The sequence below is a fragment of the Balaenoptera musculus genome, chromosome 8 (genome assembly GCF_009873245.2).
Source record: "Balaenoptera musculus isolate JJ_BM4_2016_0621 chromosome 8, mBalMus1.pri.v3, whole genome shotgun sequence".
Lineage (NCBI taxonomy): Eukaryota > Metazoa > Chordata > Mammalia > Artiodactyla > Balaenopteridae > Balaenoptera > Balaenoptera musculus.
In genome coordinates this window covers 59,281,617-59,300,116 of record NC_045792.1, presented here as the reverse complement: position 1 = coordinate 59,300,116, position 18,500 = coordinate 59,281,617, and the positions used below count along the sequence as shown (strand labels likewise).

At 44.2% G+C, this 18,500-nt stretch overlaps 2 protein-coding genes across 13 annotated transcripts in view; one reads left to right on the top strand and one right to left on the bottom strand.

Moving 5' to 3' along the window:
* Positions 1–18,500, bottom strand: part of STIM1 (stromal interaction molecule 1) — a 202,465-nt gene that overhangs the window by 178,223 nt on the left and 5,742 nt on the right. The gene's annotated exons all lie outside the window — the stretch shown is intronic.
* On the top strand, positions 16,023–17,986 carry LOC118898905 (tubulin-specific chaperone E-like). Its single transcript, XM_036859697.1, is given in 1 exon segment — positions 16,023–17,986. A coding segment is annotated over 1 exon segment (1,680 nt). The 5' UTR covers positions 16,023–16,106; the 3' UTR covers positions 17,787–17,986.

The following is an 18,500-nucleotide window of genomic DNA, read 5'->3' as shown; positions in this document are numbered from 1 at the left end:
CATTGGAGACCCAGAGGCTGGAGACTTTGGGCACAGCATTCAAGCTCAGCCCTATCAGCCAAAAGGCTCCAGCGTAGCAGACATGTCATCACTGAAGCCTGGAACTCAAGCCATAACGAGTAACCTACAAGGGTCACAGGCACATCTTCCCCAGGCTCCTCATGCTTTATATTTATAGTAATATTGACAATAAAAACCACCAACAAATACTTCCTTTTTTAAGGGCCATTATGTGGCCTTTAAATACATTCTCACAACAGCCTTAAGGCTCATACAGCTTAATGATTTGCCCAGGGTCATGACGCTAATAAACAATGGCAAAGTCAGATTTTAAACTCTGGTCTGCATGCTTCCAAAGTTCATGCCATTGCCACAACACAAAACTGGCCAGCACCACACATCCTGCCCCAACTATTTCCTGGTTGTCCATGAGAAAATGCTCTGACCACTCAAAATAAAAATGCTTCTCAGTTTAACATAATCCTAGTAGCTCAAGGACAGAACCTCTCTCAGGCAGTAGCAACCCAGAGCACTGACACCACTGAGAAGTACCTGAGATTGCTATCCGGACTACTCCACCATTCCCCAGGTCACCAATCAAGCCTCCTGAAAACCCAAACACAGATGTTCTGCCTTGAAGGTAGGAGGAGAAATGCCAGAGAGAAACACAAATGTGGAAGGCATGGCAAAGAAAACACCAAGCCACAAATCAGTAGACCTGAGACCTAGTCTCAGTTCTGCCCCTAATTAGTTATATGACTTTGGGAAGTCACCTGCCTTCTTTGCACTTGTTTTTTCTGCTATAATATGGAAGTAACAGTTTCCTCCCATCATATTTCACAGGTTTACTATGGACATGACAAGCAAAAAGACAGGTCTTGAATAGAAGAGTGCTTTGAAAAGTGTGAAGCACAAATTAATCTGAGGGGTCATTATGATATGACTACCACAAGCTGGCTGGAGAGAAGATTAATGCCCATGAAACAATTAGAAGGTGAAACAGTAGTTAATTAGGTGCCAAATTATATGGCACAGACTGAGAAGATTATACTCTGGATAGGGGTATTCTCAGGGATTAGTCAGAGAAACTGCATAGAAAAGAACAGACAGGATTGAAGAGGGATGGAGAGCAATAGTGGCAGCAAAAGTATGTAGGCAGGGAAAAGAGTGGTGAAGAAGCAAGAGAGGAACAGAGCTGGATCATACGCTGTGTGTTGGGAGCTCTGGGAGGCCACAATGGGAGGTAGGGTAAGGCCAGACTGTGGAGAGAAGACAGTCAGGCCAAGGAGCTGGGGCAGGATGCAGTCAGCAACAGGGGACAATGGGGGAGAGCAGAGCTGGATTTCACAGCAAACATTTATTGAGCACTAATAATGCGGTAGGCGCTATCTCAGATTATAAGGATACAGAGATGGAATAAGACATGAACTTTGCGCTCGTGACTCTGTGTCTGAATCCTACTCTTCTACCTTCAGTGACATGTACATCAAAGAACAAGCTTCACAATCACAGAATTCTGGATTCAAGTCCTTTTGCCACCATTGCTAGATGAGTGACCTTCATCAAGTAACCAAAGCTCTCTAATTCCCAGTTTCCTTATTTGCAATGCAGAAGTAATAATAATCTTTCATAGGATGGTGGTGAGTACTAGATATAAAGCACTTAAAAAAAGAAACTTGGTATGTGCCTTCTCGACATACAACAAATGATAACTATTATTATCATTCACTAGCTTTGTGACCTTGGGAAAGTTGCTTAACTTCTCTGGGCTTCAGTTTCATCATCTGTAAACTTCACGAGGTTGTTGTAAATATTAAAGGAAATAATTGGTCTAAAGCACCTAGCATAACAACAGCTCAGCAAAATTCCTTTTCTTCCCTCTGTCTCCTTTCCTCAAGCCCATATTTGAGATCTCCCTTGTAGCAATGCTCAGCTCCCAAAGGAGGGCACTGAGGACACAGCCAGAGCACCTACTGTCTCTACTTCTAGAAGACACCAGGTCCACTTAACCCTTAAACTAACCCTAGCTTACCCAGTGCCTGACTACCCCCATCCAGGAACATGTTCTTTAGCTGCTTCTGACCAAGTGGCTTCAACTCAATTGTCTGATGGCCAGACAATTCCCCCCTGCTTACTCATCCTCCAAGAAACTAAACCAGAAGAGAAAGCTCTGAAGTCTAAATGTTGATAAAAGAAAGGAGAGTGGTATGTCCAGTGTCTTAAGACCACAGGATAGAAAGGAGAGGCACTGAGCACCCCTGCTGAAGGGCAAATAGATCCCACTGGTCTTATGCACATATGACAAGGGCAGGCAAACCTGCTGCAACTTCCAACAGTTCCAGGAATGTCTCAGAAAAAGGCCCTCAGCCTGCTGGAGTCACCCAGGCATGAGGGAAAATTAGGTTTTCACTAGCAAAGGTCAACTCATAAATACCTGATTAACTCATGCAAACACGCTCTGCTCCATGTGCTGTGAGAATTTACAACTGATCCGGAACAGAAGTCAAGCTGAGGACACCTTTCAAAGCTATAACTAACAATAATTGGCGTAAGGAGGGGCAGTGATGCCTGGCTATGAAAGCCTAATCCAAATCAGGTGAGTCCAGACTCTCCAGGGGAAGCTGCTCTTTCTGGGAACAACCTCTGCACAAACCTGCAGGGCAAACATTACCTTGCCTTGAAAGACAAGAGCCAGACCCTCCCACCAAGACCACGGGAAACACAGAGGCAAAGCATATATATTCCAACACTCCTGCTCAATCCCAGGGACTTCTGTTTGTGAGGAAATAATACCAATAATTCTTTTTTTTTTTTAATTTTTATTTATTTATTTATTTATTTAAATTTTATTTATTTATTTATTTATTTATGGCTTGTGTTGGGTCTTCGTTTCTGTGCAAGGGCTTTCTCTAGTTGCGGCAAGTGGAGGCCACTCTTCATCGCGGTGCGCGGGCCTCTCACTATCGCGGCCTCTCTTGTTGCAGAGCACAGGCTCCAGATGTGCAGGCTCAGTAATTGTGGCTCACGGGCCCAGTCGCTCTGCGGCATGTGGGATCTTCCCAGACCAGGGCTCGAACCCGTGTTCCCTGCATTGGCAGGCAGATTCTCAACCACTGCGCCACCAGGGAAGCCCAATACCAATAATTCTAATCTCACACATTAGAAAGACGTGGTCAGATCAAACCTGTGAAGCCATTGGCTAGGCTCCCCAAGCAGATCTGCTTCGTCCTCGGCGCTTCCATCCCACTTTGCAAACCAGGAAGGGAAAACAGAAGGAACCATCTTTCATTGATCACTTACTAGGACTTGTACAAAAGTTTTAAAACCTTTACTTTTTAAAAAAATCCCCCCAATAATCCTCTGTAATAGCTAATCCTAGTCCCATTTTATAAATGACGTAACTGAGCATCAGAGAGATTAAGCAGCTTGCTCAGGAAAGGGGCTGGTGAAGGGCAGAGCCCAAATATGAACCCAGTCTGTCTGATTCCAAAACTTAGCCTTTCTTTCCACAAATACTTATCAAGAGCCTACCATGTGCCAAGTACCACTCTTGGGTGAAAACACAGCAGTGTAAAAGACAGACAAAAACTCCTGTCTTTATGGAGCTTTCATTCCTAAACCAAGAATCCTCCATACTTCGCATACCATACATTTAATAGGTAGACATCTGTATTTCTTTCTCCTCCACCCAACAGGACTCAACAGATACGGAATGAAGGGATGAATGTGGCTCTTTCCCTCACCTCACAGGAATTCCTCTCAGCTGCTGCCCAAACAGCATTCAACGGTTTACTCATCAACTCAGCATTCTTCTTCCCACCCATGTCATAGGTTTAAGCCACATCTTTTTGTTGTTGCTGTTTTGGCTGCGCCAGGCAGCATGCAGGATCTTAGTTCCCCAACCACCAGGGATCAAACCCATACCCCCTGCATTGGGAGTGCAGGGTCTTAACCACTGGACCACCAGGGAAGTCCCTAAGGCATATCTTAAACCAAAAGCCTCCTGCAGTGCTAGCAAATTGGCTCCAGTCACCCACTGAGTATGACAACAATAGTACTTCAGAGTTTACAAAACACTTTACATACATTGTCTTATTTAATCCTCATAAAATTAAACAGGGTAGGTATTGCTTTCATTTAACATGGAAACAGACACCCAGAAAGGTAGTTACTAGTTACTTGTGTCCTTAAACACAAATGAGTAGTTGGAACTACACAGTTCTAGTCCCAGAATGCATTCTTCTCCCCTTCGCCTAAGGACATCTCCTAATCTATTGCTAATACTGGAGAAATCAAAACGGTGTCATGTCACTATCTAGATCATTCTGCTGATTATGCTATTCCAGATTTCCCATTGTATCCAAACAGAACAAACAAACAAAAAACACTGTGTTTCAGCCTACCTATTTTGGAATTTATTTTGATTGTCATTAATATTTTATTATTTTTCCTGTTAAAGGTGTTTTAACTGTATTTTGTTATGTTCTAATTTGCCGTTTATTCCCAAAGGAACAAACTTTTGATGTTAAACACTAAGCATATATGCTATGCATAGAAAAAGGCATGAAAATACTTTTATAATTTTTTTCAAGTCAGTGAGAAAGATAATTCAACTTTTAAAAATGCCTTCACAGGCTTGCCTTCTTCAGGAAAGCCTTTATCTTGTGAAGTGAGGCACACCAGTAGGCAGAGGCTGCAGAAAACATAAGACCCAAATGCAGGGTTAATAACTTAGCATGCTCTTTGCAAAAATAACCCAAGTACCCACAGTCAGCAGGAATATTCCAGCAACCAAGGCCAGGCCGAGGGCTTTGTCATAGTACTTTACTCCAGGTGGCACTGATCTAACTCTTAATCAAAGGGAGACTACAAGAAAGAAACTGTAAAGCCAGATGCCAAGGAAAATGACCTGAGGGAAAAGATGCCTGCTCCTTGGGAACCCAAAAGGCATGCTGCCTAGAAGGCCCTACTGCCTCCAGAACAACACAGTACACTCCCACAAACCAAGAAGACCCAGGCCTGGCTTCGTGCAGGGAACTAGCCGAGACTATGCCCAAAACCTCTCTCCTAACCAGTCTGTCATGATGCCTGCAATTTCAACACTACAGCTTCCTTTGGGTCTTCGGTGAACTACATCCTGAGTACCACAGCTTGCAGGAGTGGGAGCAGTCAAATGAGGGAGGTAGATCCATGCCTCATTGGATATCAGCCAGAATAGAGAGAAGGGCAGAGTGCTCTGGAAAGGCAGGTCAAGAAAATAATTCTGGCTGTAGGAATTGGAGGCAGGAAATTTGCTCAGCTTAGAAAGATAAGAGGATACGAAATTGTTTGTGCTGCCTTAGGAAGGTAACCAAAGGCTTTGGGAGAGACCTGGATTTGAATTCTGGTTCAGTTGCTTACAGGCTATAATGACTATCAGGCAAATTATTTTCCTTTTATGAGTATTTTCTCATCTATAAATTGGGCATTATGAAAAGATGTGGCCATATCTCAAAAGACAGCTGTGTGAAACACTAGCCCTGACCTGGCACATGGCAGGACTTAATAAATATCCCTTTTTCTGGAACAGGAACACACATCAAGGAAGGATACCCCAGGGCAATGGAAATTACTTGCCAGCTGACAGAGCAAAGCCCTTGGGGAGCTAATAGAACAGACAATCGACCTGAAAGGGCACCTCGGGAGTCTGGAGAGTACCAAATCCAGTCATATCTGGATCCAGGGCTCAGCCTACATCTCTCTCCACCATGAAATGTGTAGCCGCCCATTCTGGACAGAAATTATTACATCACCATGCATTTAGTTAGATGAGGAAATGGAAACCCACTCCTCAGTTCCCCGGGAGAGACAGCCGCATGCCAACTTCTGGTACTCCAGGAGTCTGGAGCAGGACCTAGTGCAAGGAAAGTATTGAGTCCAGCTGCCAACATTTTAATTAGTCCAACCTGAAAAGTCTATAACCACAGGAGATTACAAGGAGCCCCCAGGGAAAGCCTCTGCCCTTCACTCAGTTCAGCCAATTAGATCTGTTCAAGTGCCCTGATTTTTATCACTGAATTCCTGGGGGAATCAGGCTTCACCAAGCTCTGACTTCTGGCTGACAGTACAGGTACGTGCTCAGCTCAGGAAGAGAAGTTGGGTGTGGGCTACAAGAGAGGCAGCATCAAGTATGCCCTGAGGCCCTTGACACCCTTCCTGCATCAGTAAACTAAGAATTGCCCTCTTGCCAGCCTCCATCCCCCACCCCAGTGTCCTACTGTGACCTATTCCCCCAGTGGCTATACCCTAACCTAATCCGCACTAGCAAAGGCTAGTTCTGATTCTCAGTTCAAGTGTGCTCTCAACCCAGTAATGCTTGTATTTCAAAGGAGATTCTCCAGAATGAAAATGACTTCAAGGCTCACAAGAATCAAGCTGCGTGGTACACCGAGGGCAAATGTGAAAATTGAAGTGCAGAGCGGTAAAGAGTCTCGTTCAAGTTAATGACAAGATATTACACTCAAAAGCTAACAAACATCACTCTTCCTAAGGCTCAGCCCTCTGCCTTACAACTGTACCAGGTGTGGCCACACTTCTCCAGTTGTCATCAAGAGTTAAAAAGGAAGGTTACAAGGAAAAGTGAGAACCTAGGAGACATAAAGTAGTAAAAAGAGGGGAAGAACCAGGGAACTGTATAGATGATCAGACAATTCAGAAAAGGAGAACTAATAACAAATTACTCCCATCTGTATAAGACTAAATACTCGTCACATTATCTCATAAAATCTGCATGCATCAACCTTGTGAGATAGGTTCAGAATACCTGGCATGGGGAAGCTCAGGCCCAGAAAAGTCAATAGTATCACAACCGCAGCTAATTCCTAGTCTACTGTTCTTTTTTATTAAACTAGATTTTTCATAAAGAAAGCTACAAAGACTCAAGAGAACTAGAGTCTCTTGACTCTAGCTAGAAAGAGGGAAGAAAAAGAAAAAAGGGTTCAAGAGAAACAGTGGAAAAAAACACGCTTTAAGACAGAAGCTACAGGGACTTCCCTGGTGGCACAGTGGGTAAGACTCCGCGCTCCCAGTGCAGGGGGCCCAGGTTTGATCCCTGGTCAGGGAACTAAATCCCACATGCATGCCACAACTAAGAGTCTGCATGCCACAACTAAGGGGCCCGCCTGCCACAACTAAGACCCAATGCAACTAAATAAATAAATAAATGAATAAATAAATAAATAAGTAAATAAAAAAGAATCAGGCCCTCTTTAAAAAAAAAATGGCTACAAAACAGTAAACAGCTATTTTATTAATCAGAAAATCTTCTTGCAATCCCCCTTCCGCCCTCTCAGCGGGTGTGTGACAAGACATCAGACAAGATGGCCAGTTTCAGGCCTGCTCCCATGACAATGAGCTGACACAACCACAGACCTGCTACCTGACAATACCTGAGCAGCCTCCTCCCCCTCTCAAGACGACACAGGAACATGTGTGCTAAACCAAACAGATGACTACAAGAGGACTCCAGGTACTAGTTTTGATCAGCAGCTGCACCCTGGCACCTCTGTCCCCAGCCAGGGCTTACTCTAGTCCAGCAGGAGTTTCCCCTCAAAGCATAGCCTAAATTCAGCTAGCACTCTGCCCTCCAACCTTGAGCCGGCTGAAGGTTGGTAGAAGGCCCTGGGGAAAAGGGATAGTAATCATCTTCTCTCAGGCCAAGAACTCCTGACAGGGTATGATGGCTTAGTGTTCCTTCTGCAACTCCATTTCACGCTAGAAAATTAGAGATGTGTGACTGTGGAAAACTCAGCATGTTCCCATACCCGAAAGCCCCAACTGCAGGTGAGTGAGTAGCCTAGGAAGCCTAAAGTGAAAGAAGACCTTCCATGAGAAACTGTGAGTTTGTCTGCTCTCAATGGGCCAAAATACTCACTGTATATATGGCTCCAACCCATGCCAAAATCCTGGAATAACACCCTCACATAGCACTTGAAGGTTTCACAAAGTGCCTTATCTTCCATTGCCTCCATGAGGTAGAGATTAATATTCCTTTTATTGCAAATTTGGAAACTAAGGCTCAGAGAAGAAAATCAACCTGTTCAAGATGTCACAAATGGAAAATGGCAAAGCCTGGAGTTGAACCAGGTATTCCTATCTGCAAGAGTCTCTGATTTTCCTGCAGTGAAGGCCCAGCTTTGTTAGGAAGCTTAATAGCTAAAAACAAGAGACCTGTATTCTCAGACTTGGAATCCACCAAGCAGTTCCTGTATGACCTTTGGCAAATCCCTTCACATCTTTGGGCATCAGAAAACTCATCTGTAAAATGAAGTGATATAAAACAAGCATAGAGAGAAGACAATTCTTTGGTTCCTAGAGTACTGTGAAGTGTAGTCCTTGCCTAGCACTTCAAAAAAAGTCAACTACCCCCCTAGTCATCACAGTCTAGCACTGGCCCCCTCCTTCAGACTGCCATATATTTTCTGTTACTGGCACCACCAGGCACCTCATTACCCACATGCAAAACATGGCTACACCTTTGCCTCATTCCTTCCCTCCTTACACTTAAACGCTGAGTCCTACTGATTCTACCTCCACAGTGCACACCCTGATCTCTGCTCATGAACAACTGCAAAGTCTCCTATCTAGACTCCCTGCCTCCAACCTCATCCCATCAATGCATTGTGCGTGTTCTGTGAGATTAATCTGCCTAAAGCAAAACTCAGGTCATGTCTCTCCGCTGCTCAAAACCTGCATGGACTACTTACTGCCTACACGGTAAAGTCTGAACTCTTTAGCCAAACATTGAGGTCCTCCATTATCTTTCCTCAATTAATCTTTTTTTGCCTTATTTTATAGTACTCTCCTTCATAGATGCCACTCTCCAGCCAACCTGGACTAACCAATGTCCCCTAAAGACTCTTTACTTTGTCTCACTCCATGCCTTTATTCATGACATTTCCTTTGGCTGGAATGCTTCCCAGCCAGAGGAAACCTTATATTTCTGCCTGAAGTACCTGAAGACCTACTAAGCTGCTACCTCCTCCATAAAGCTTCCCTGATCTCTCCAGGCAGAGGTGATCCCATTTTCCAATAGAATCATAGGTATTATTCATAGGGCACTGAAACTAGATTGCCTTGCACGATAAACTGTAAAATGGGAAACCCATTGTGAGGATTAAACAAGATTACGTATGTGAAAGTATCTAACCCAGTCCTGGTACAGAATACGTGCTCAATAAATAGAAGCTCTTATTATGATAAAGAAAAATGTTCGTACACGTCTTAACTTCCCTATTATACTCAATCCTTTTACCGGGCAAGGTATAACATACGTGTTGAATGTTAGCTGAAGAGGTAACACTACATAGATACAGACCCTATCCCAAAGCTTATATCCACAAGAGCTCAACCATAATGCTGTTTTTGGAGGATACAAACTGAATACACAGCACTCTGTAGCTATACACTTCACCAGTGTGATACTCCCATTCAGAATTTATTAAGTGGATACACTTGCTCATTCCCTCCCCCATCCCCTACAAATTCTAATCCCAGTTTACTCCAGGCCACTTAGGTGATAGAACAAACTAATGCCACTAACAGTCTGATAAATTGTACACTTTTTAATCCAAACACACATCTCTACTTAAATTCATATAGCTGTTTCCTTCCCTTCCACAGTTATTAAACAAAAATAGAAACAGCACTGGCCTTTGGGTCAGATAAACCTAAATTCAAATCCTGGCTTAGTCACCTTGGGAAAATTACTTAAATTCTCAGAGTTACAGTTTCCCCATCTATAAAATGAGAAAAATATCCACCTTTAAGGGTTGTTATACCGCTGTAAAGTACCTAGCCCAGTGCCTAGAAGACAACAGGTGCTCAATAAATAGTAGCTATCATCATCATTCTTATCATTGAAGTTATCTGAGTTGTCTCAATTACATACTTATCTCTTTAGCAATACACAATATGAGTTTCAGTGAACTTTGCCCTTGTCGGCAAAAGTGTCTTGAAATAAGACCTCCACAAGTCTGAGTACCCAGGTACACACACAGACACAAGCTGCTTTCTAACCTGTGTATGTGTTACGCCTGAAGGGCACCCAGCTCCCCTGGTCCCTACATTCTAGATGCTGGCTCTAGGAACTTGGAAAACACAAACACATTTGCTTTAATACACACACTGTAGTGATGAGAGTTCTGAGAGCTTCCTGAGAGCCCTGAGATAACCCAGAGAGGCCAATCAGGAGCAGAGCTACTGAATCTCACTGGAGAAAATTAGAGGCATATGAGACTTGGAAGCCTGCCTGCCTGCCTGCCTGCCAGTGAGATTTCTGGTCATTACTTAGGCCAGAATTCAACACAAGGCAGCCAGGAGCTCTGTAAAATGGCTAACAGGAAAAGGGACAGGTTTGGCCCAGCGGGGCCATGCTGACAGCACAGCTGACTCTCTTATGCCTTTGCCTCCTTTACCAAGTTTCCCTAAAGGCCCCTCCCCAATGCCTTGAAGGAAAGCTGGTGTGATGTCTGCTCAGGCTGGAGTCCTCTGAGGCCCAGGGAGTTCGCAGAATCAGAGATAACCTTTTAAAACACCAGTGATCTTCACTGGACTATCCTACCGCCCTGCTGCACAAGCCCAGCATGAAAGAAGGCTCCCTTCTCCATCCCACCAGCCAGGCTAAGGAAAGTAGTTCTGTTCCTTCAGCTGCCTCACATTTGCCCTGTGGTAAACCCATGTGGGCCATGGAGCCAAAGACAGGGAGCAGCAGGAGCCAAGGAAGCCCTGCCCACAAGACTCACATCAGGCCTCCAGGAGCACAGGCCCGCTCCACTCCTACCACAGCCACCTGCTCAGGGCAGCCAGCGCTGGGGCAAACGGAAAAGGCCAGCCAGAGTCAAGGGCCGAACCATCCCGCAGTGCGACTGATAACTGTCGCCGAGTGCAGCTTCAGGAGGTGCTCAGTAAATAGGGATGAAGTACCAGGCAGCAGAAAAATAGTGAGTGCCCACAGAACACCTCAGAAATCCCCCACGTGAACTCTACCCCTAATCTCAGGGCACTCTTGTTGAAGCCCTTCACTTGGCACTCTCCCTCCATGACTACTCAATCCACAGATCAACTCGTTATTACTTATCCATTTATTCAACAAATATCTATTGGGCACATACCCTATGACCTGTACTGTGATAGATACTAAGGATGGGTGCTATGGTCAGAAAAAATAGACACGGCTCTTGCCCTCAAGAGAGAGGAAAATATGCAAAAAAAAAAAAAAAAAAAAAAAAGCTTTAAAAGCTATACAACTACTTCATACAAATTTTAATCCCATTTTCAAGTGAGGAAACTGCAGTTTGGGTCATACTGTCAGTAAGGACTCAAGTCAGTGCCCAGTGCTCTTGATTCCCACATCGGGCTATCTCTTGCTTTAAGAGGCATAAGCAGGGTGTGAAGGGCACAGAGTACTGTAGATAGCAAGTGCTACCGGAGTTTGGAAATGAGAGGGAGTTTGTGGCTAGCATTAATGTCAGAGATCACTTCACAGAGGACTCAGAGGTTAGGTAGGAAGGAAGGAGGAGAGGGGAGGACATTCTGGGAGGCAGTAAAATGGCATACATAAGTAAAGGCAAAAGAGAAGCAGTAAAAGGTGTGCTCTGCAGACCAGGACAAAGAAAAAAGCCTGGCTGGGCCAAAATGTAGAGAGGGGAACAGAGGAACGTGAAGTGGGCAAAGTGGTCTGGGGCCAGAACCCTGGGTCAGGAGAAACTACCATCCATAGAGGGATTTTAGAGCTTACACCATCTTTATTCCAAGCTCCCCATTAGAAAACAAAAGTACAGTGCTGTTGGCTCATTTCAGGTTTTTCCTTGCAGGTCTCTCACTGAAATAAATCTGCTCCACTCTGATCAACATGACAGGGCCATAGCCATCCCTACTCAAGTCTCACCTGCCTTAGCAAGTTGTGCCAACACAGGCAAGGCTTTGTCAAATTCTCAGTGCCCAGAAAGCTCCCCCCTGGCACTTTCTAGGTGGCCACAAGTAACCCCACAGGGCTTTAGATACATTTACCCTGTCTGTGGAGACCCCAAATCTATACATAAAGCAACCAGCTGAGTCAAACAATGGTGAGATATGCAGTACGACACTCTGACCCACCTCCTTCAGGAAATCTGCTCTGTACATCAAAACAAACAGATCTCTCCTTGCTTGAATTGAGATTGCCAGGGGAGTACAGAATGCAGATATTAGTCACCATATGCCACAGATATTACTGGGCTTCTTTTTCTGCACATCATACAAAAGTTCCCTAGCTGGGCGGGGAAGCTCCTCAGAAGCAGCGCTGACCTTGCATGCCCCCAATTCTGCCCAGCACAATTTCTGTGAACACAATACAATATTGTGAACTGCTTTCTGGTTTTCCTCTGTGTAGGTCTCAGACCCCCTAACAACCCAAACTGGCTGCGTTAGGGTAAAGAAGCTCCACAACAGAGTGGGAACAGCATGTGAATAATAATCAGACAAAATTAGATTCTGGCCCCAACTGAGACCTTGGGCAAATTTGTTCCTGTCATATGTAGACTGAGGAGTTTAGTTGAGATGGTACTTAAAAGCCCTTCCAACTTTGACACACTAGGATGTGAAGTCCTAGCACCCAACATCAACAGCCCTAAAGGTCAGAGGAAGTTTTTCAGCTGTCAATGTGTAAGTCCTAGTTCAATGCCACTTATAAGTCTAGCTCTCAGAAGCCAAGTTGGGGCAGTAAAGCCTCAAAGGTCAGTGGCTGTACAATGGGCTCCAGAACTAAAGGTACCAAACAAGGAGTTGGGAGGCATGACTAGAACCTAGGATAAAAATCTAGTTTAGAATTGGGTTTAAAACAGGGGAGGAATACAGGTGGAAGGGCCATGTCAACTCTACATGTCAAAGCAATGAAGTCATGCATGAATCAAAAGGACATAATACCAAAGGGAGTATAGAAAGACTCCACAAGACTCTAGGAGGCAAGCAAAGGAAGTCAGAGAAAAACTAAGAGGACTCAGCACCCAGAAGCCATTGTTCCCAAGATCATGGCCCTAGAATGATGTCACAGGCATCCTCTATGATGGCCCCCAGTGATCCCTACCCTCCTGGTATTCATGCCATTGTATAACCCCTTCACCTTGACTTGTTTCTAACAAATAGAATATGGCAGGAGTTGTGGCACATCAATTGCAAGATGAGGCAATAAAAAGATTGCAGCTTCCATCTTGGGCGCTCCCTCTTGGATCACTTGTCCTGGGGGAAGCCAACTGTCAGGTCATGAGGCAGCCCAGTGCAGAGGCCCATGTGGCAAAGGACCAAGGCCTACCAACAACCACATAAATGAGCTTGAAAGTAAATACTCTCCCCCCAGTTGAGCCTTCAGCCCCAGCCCAACAGCTTGACTACAACCTTATGAGAGACCTTGAGCCAAGGCACCCAGCTAAGCAGCACCCAGATTCCTAACCCACAGAAACTGAAAATAATAAATGTTTACTATTTTAAGCCTCTGCATTTGAGGATAATTTGTTATGTACCAATACAGGTAGGGACTAGGCCCATCTGGTCAGCCATTTCAAGTCTGCAGGTAGGGCTAGGGAAGTGGTTACACCCAGTAAAAGGAAGGGGGTATAGGCCGGAAATAAAGTGAAATACTAGCACCCAGACTTTATCAACAGCTTCCCTATGCCCTAGAGTAAGCTTTGAGTAAAAGCCTAATTTGGCCACACCCAGGGTTCATATAAGTCTGGTGGGTACACCTGAAGTTAAACAATGGCGCTACAGCAGGTTCAGAGAAGCAACTTCCATTAGGAGGCGCCACCATAAGAAGACACTCAGATTCTGACTGAGGCTTTTCCAGGCCCATAAAAGCAGAGGTTGCGAGGACCCAACTATCCCGAATTGTGTAGTACTTTAGAGTTTATAAAGCCCTTTCACCACATAAGCTATTTCATTTGATCCTCACTACAAATCTATTCATTAAGGTTATGCTCTTTCTACAAATGAAAAAACTAAGGCTGAGAGAGGTAAAGTGACTTACCCTCTACAAGGCCCACAGACAGTAAGAAAAAAAGCTGGAACTCTGAAGCTCCCCTAAATCCAGATATTTATGTCTGTTGGCTGTGGCCAGCTCAGACCCTTTTGCCAAGCCAATCATCTCATCTGAGCTTCTACCCAGCCCCACCCACTCATTTCCCAACTCTCTCCTCCCCGCTACACATAGGTCCTTTGTGGAACTAGACAGTTTCCCAGCTACTCCCAACCGCATTCTCGTAGTAAGGCCCACAACAATAAGAGTCTGGTTTCTTTAAAATCCTAGACAAACTTCTTCCACGCAAAATGAGGCCACTGGACTCAAACTGATCTGGATGACTTTTTTAACAAAAGCAAAAAACAAGAAATTCTGTTTTTTGTTTGTTTGTTTGTTTTGCCTCACCACATGGCTTGCAGGATCTTAGTTTCCCGACCAAGGATCGAACCCGGACCCCAGCAGTGAAAGCACAAGAGTCCTAATTACTGGACCACCAGGGAAGTCCCAAAAAATGAGAAATTCTAAAACAGTGAACTTTCTAAATAAGTGAAGCTTATTTCTTCGACTTTACCTAACCCTTTCGAAGTAAAACTTCTTCAACTTCCAACCTAGTAAACTACAGTTGAAACAGAACCAGACAATAAATCCCCTTCAATTCAGTTTTACAAACTCTACAGTATGTAAAGTATACCATGTGCCAAGGCTTGTGCTAGGAGCTTCCTGTCCTAACCCTTGAGGAGTTTTTATCAAGGAAGGCCGGCACATACACAGATAACTCCAACAGGGCAGCATGATTGATAAGATTATAGACTCCACCATCCTCCAGAGCAGCACTTTGTGATAGGTGACTAGACTATTCAAACACCTTTGTTAACACAGCTATGGCCAGACCATTGAGGCTAAGGCTCTGCATGCCAGATTTGCGAGGGACACACTGACAGGCAATGTGTTTTGATAAAAACAACAAGGGCTTGATACACAGATCCCCAGAGTTATGGTTCTGATCCTGCCACTTTTTAGTTATGTGACAAAGAACACAAATTTCTCAGCTATGAATTCTTCACCTTTAAAATGGGCATAATGGGAATTCCCTGGTGGTCCAGTGGTTAAGGACTCCATGCTTCCACTGCACGGCACAGGGGTTCAATCCCTGGTCGGGGAAGTAAGATCCTGCATGCCACGTGGCATGGCCAAAAAAAAATGGGCATAATAATAAAAACAGGTATATCTACTTCCAAAGTTGAGGATAAAATAAAATAATACATTGAAAAGGGATAAACAGATCTGAACTTGGATGAAAATACAAAGTGCCCTGGGTGAGCAACACCATGAAGGGCTGCTGAAAAGCCCAGAATGTGTACCAAGATATATGAGAAGGTATGAAAGGAAGAGAGAAAATTTGATCCATTCAAACAGGCCCTGATTTCAGCTTTTCCAACAAATTTTAACAGAGGTTTTAGGCTGGGCACAATAAAAACAGAGATAAATAAAATACAACCCCTCCTCCTTTCTTCCACAAAGAGTTTACACTTGTAAGAGAGCAAATATATGTACAATGTGCTGTGTTAAATTAGAAATTTATACAAAGTATCCAGGGGGTAATAAAGAAAGCTCTGTACTGTTATTACTTGATTTCTTATCTTACACTGTGTTATGGGCACAGGCGTATTCAATGTATTATTCTTTATACTTAGTTGTATATCTTAATAGTTCATAATTTTTTTTTTTGATCAGCAGTAACAAAAAAAGAAAGCTCTGTTGGAGACCCAGTTTGGTATCTTTCTCTCTCCCAAAAAATTTGATAGCCAGAACTGCTGGGTTTCCTGGAGAATCATTTCTCACAAAAAGCAGTATACCACAGCATGCCCATGAAGTCACTCAGCACTGTATCTCAAAGCCACTCAGCAGGAAATGAGGGGCCCCCTGGGGCTCAAACTCAAGTCCTGTGAAGACCTAGGAAACCCTCCCATCAAGACCTCATCCCGGCCCTGGGGCAAGACGCGAGACGGGGGCTGCCGCTCAGACCACCCTGGCGGACCGCAGATCTCCTCATATTTTGGATTCTGGCAATGTTATAATGAATGACACTTTGACATCAGATGTCGTTGGTCGGAGAGTCGAAGTTAATGGAGAACATGCAACAGTGCGTTTTTCTGGCGTTGTCCCTCCTATGGCAGGACTCTGGTTAGGAGTAGAATGGGACAATCCCGAGAGGGGAAAGCATGATGGAAGCCACGAAGGGACTGTGTATTTTAAATGCAGGCACCCAACAGGAGGATCCTTCATTCGTCCAAACAAAGTAAATTTTGGAGTAGACTTTCTCACTGCGATTAAGAACCGCTATGCGTTAGAGGATGAACCAGAGGAAGAGGGAAAAGAGCAGATTGTTACAATTGGAAATAAACCTGTGGAAACCATTGGTTTTGACTCTGTTGTAAAACAGCAAAGTCAGCTGAGCAAGTTGCAGGAAGTTTCTTTGAGGAACTGCGCAGTAAATGGTCCTGGTGACAAAGGAGGAATTGCCAAAGCTTGTCCTAATCTTAGAAGCATAGATTTGTCAAAAAACCTGTTGTCATCATGGGATGAAGTCGTAGATATTGCTGACCAGCTCAAGCACCTGGAAGTCCTTAATCTCAGTGAAAACAAACTAAAATTTCCCTCCAGTTCACCATCTCCAACTGGAACATTTTCTGCACTGAAGGTTTTAGTCCTTAACCGGATAGGAATTACATGGACGGAGTTCGGCTCCTAGAAGCCACTGTTCGTGTACACAGCTGGGTTTGAGAGTGGACTCGTGGGTCCTGGGCCCTGCAGCCTTTGGAACTTAGATCTGGTGCTCCGCTGTGCCTCCGGGTGTCCTGTCCTTGAGAAACTGTACCTTGAGTCCAACAGTATCGTCATTTCAGAAAGGCCGACTGATGTTCTACAGACGGTCAAGTTGTTAGACCTTTCTTCTAATCAATTAATTGATGAAAACCAGCTGTTTCTAATAGCATATCTGCCCAGATTAGAACAGCTAATCCTTTCTGACATTGGACTTTCTTCTATACATTTTCCAGACGCTGGAATTGGGTGCAAAACATCAATGTTTCCTTCCTTGCAATACCTTGTACTAAATGACAATCGGATATCACAGTGGTCGTTTTTCAATGAGCTGGATAAGTTACAGAGTCTGCATACGCTGTCCTGCGCCAGAAACCCCCTGACTGAAAGCAGCAAAGACGCACAGACCACACGGCAGTTCGTCATCGCCAGGATCGGTCAGCTGAGGACCCTGAACAAGTGTGCGATTCAACGAGAGGAAAGGCGTGGGGCTGAGCTTGATTACCGAAAAGCATTCGGAAACGAATGGAAAAAGGCTGGTGGACATCAAGATCCAGACAAAAACAGACCAAACGAGGAATTTCTTGCAGCCCATCCTAGATACCAGTCACTCTGCCTCAAATATGGTGCACCTGAAGATGGGGAACTCAAAGTGCAACAACCATTTTTGCTCAAAAACCAGCTACTAACACTGAAGATAAAACATCCTAATCAACTTGATCAGAAAGTCATAGAGAAACGACTGCCAGAATCCATGACAATTCAAAAGGTGAAAGGCTTGCTGTCACGTCTTCTCAAAGTTCCTGTGTCAGAACTTCTGTTGTCCTACGAAAGTCCCAAAATGCCGGGCAGAGAGATTGAACTAGAAAATGATCAACAGTCATTACAGTTTTATTCTGTGGAAAATGGAGACTATCTATTAGTGCGATGGTAACAGCCAACTAATAAAATTCAGAGGTTAGACCGTTTATCGTGACTGGGGTTCACTGGAAATAAATGACTTATTGGGCCAATTTGGTCCAAACAAAATGAGGTTTTACAAGTTGCCCTAAGTGTAAAACAGCTGTATTTTTCATAGGGAAGAGACCGTTTCCAGGCTTGTATATAACAGCCCTAATAAAGGCTTTGCACCTATTAAAAAAAAAAAAAAAAAAAAAAGACCTCATCCCTTCCTTGTCAGAGAACAGGAGTTCTTAGCATGAAAGCTCCACATTCCTAAGGAGCCCATGAGAAGAATTGGGGGGGGTGGTGAATTTGGATGGGAAAGAAATTACATCTTTATTTTCAACATTCTCTTATTGAAAGTTAGCATTTACTTCAATTATACGTAATAACCAACCATAATATTATTAGCACTACCTATGATTTTGTCACCAACAGAAAGTACAGACATTTTCATGTCACATTACATTGGTACAGATATCTCCAAATATTATTCATAATCATCATTACTTCAAAATTACAGTAGTTATCAGACCTGCCACAGACCACACGTGACTGCAATCTTCCTGTCTACCAGCCCTCGTGCGAGGTAGTTGGCCAACTATGAGAAACTCTGCCCAATTATTGTTCAGCCGCCAGTGAGACCCCATGTGCTCACACTGGTGATCCAGACCTTTACAATGCCCCCTTCCCTCCAACAATCCCC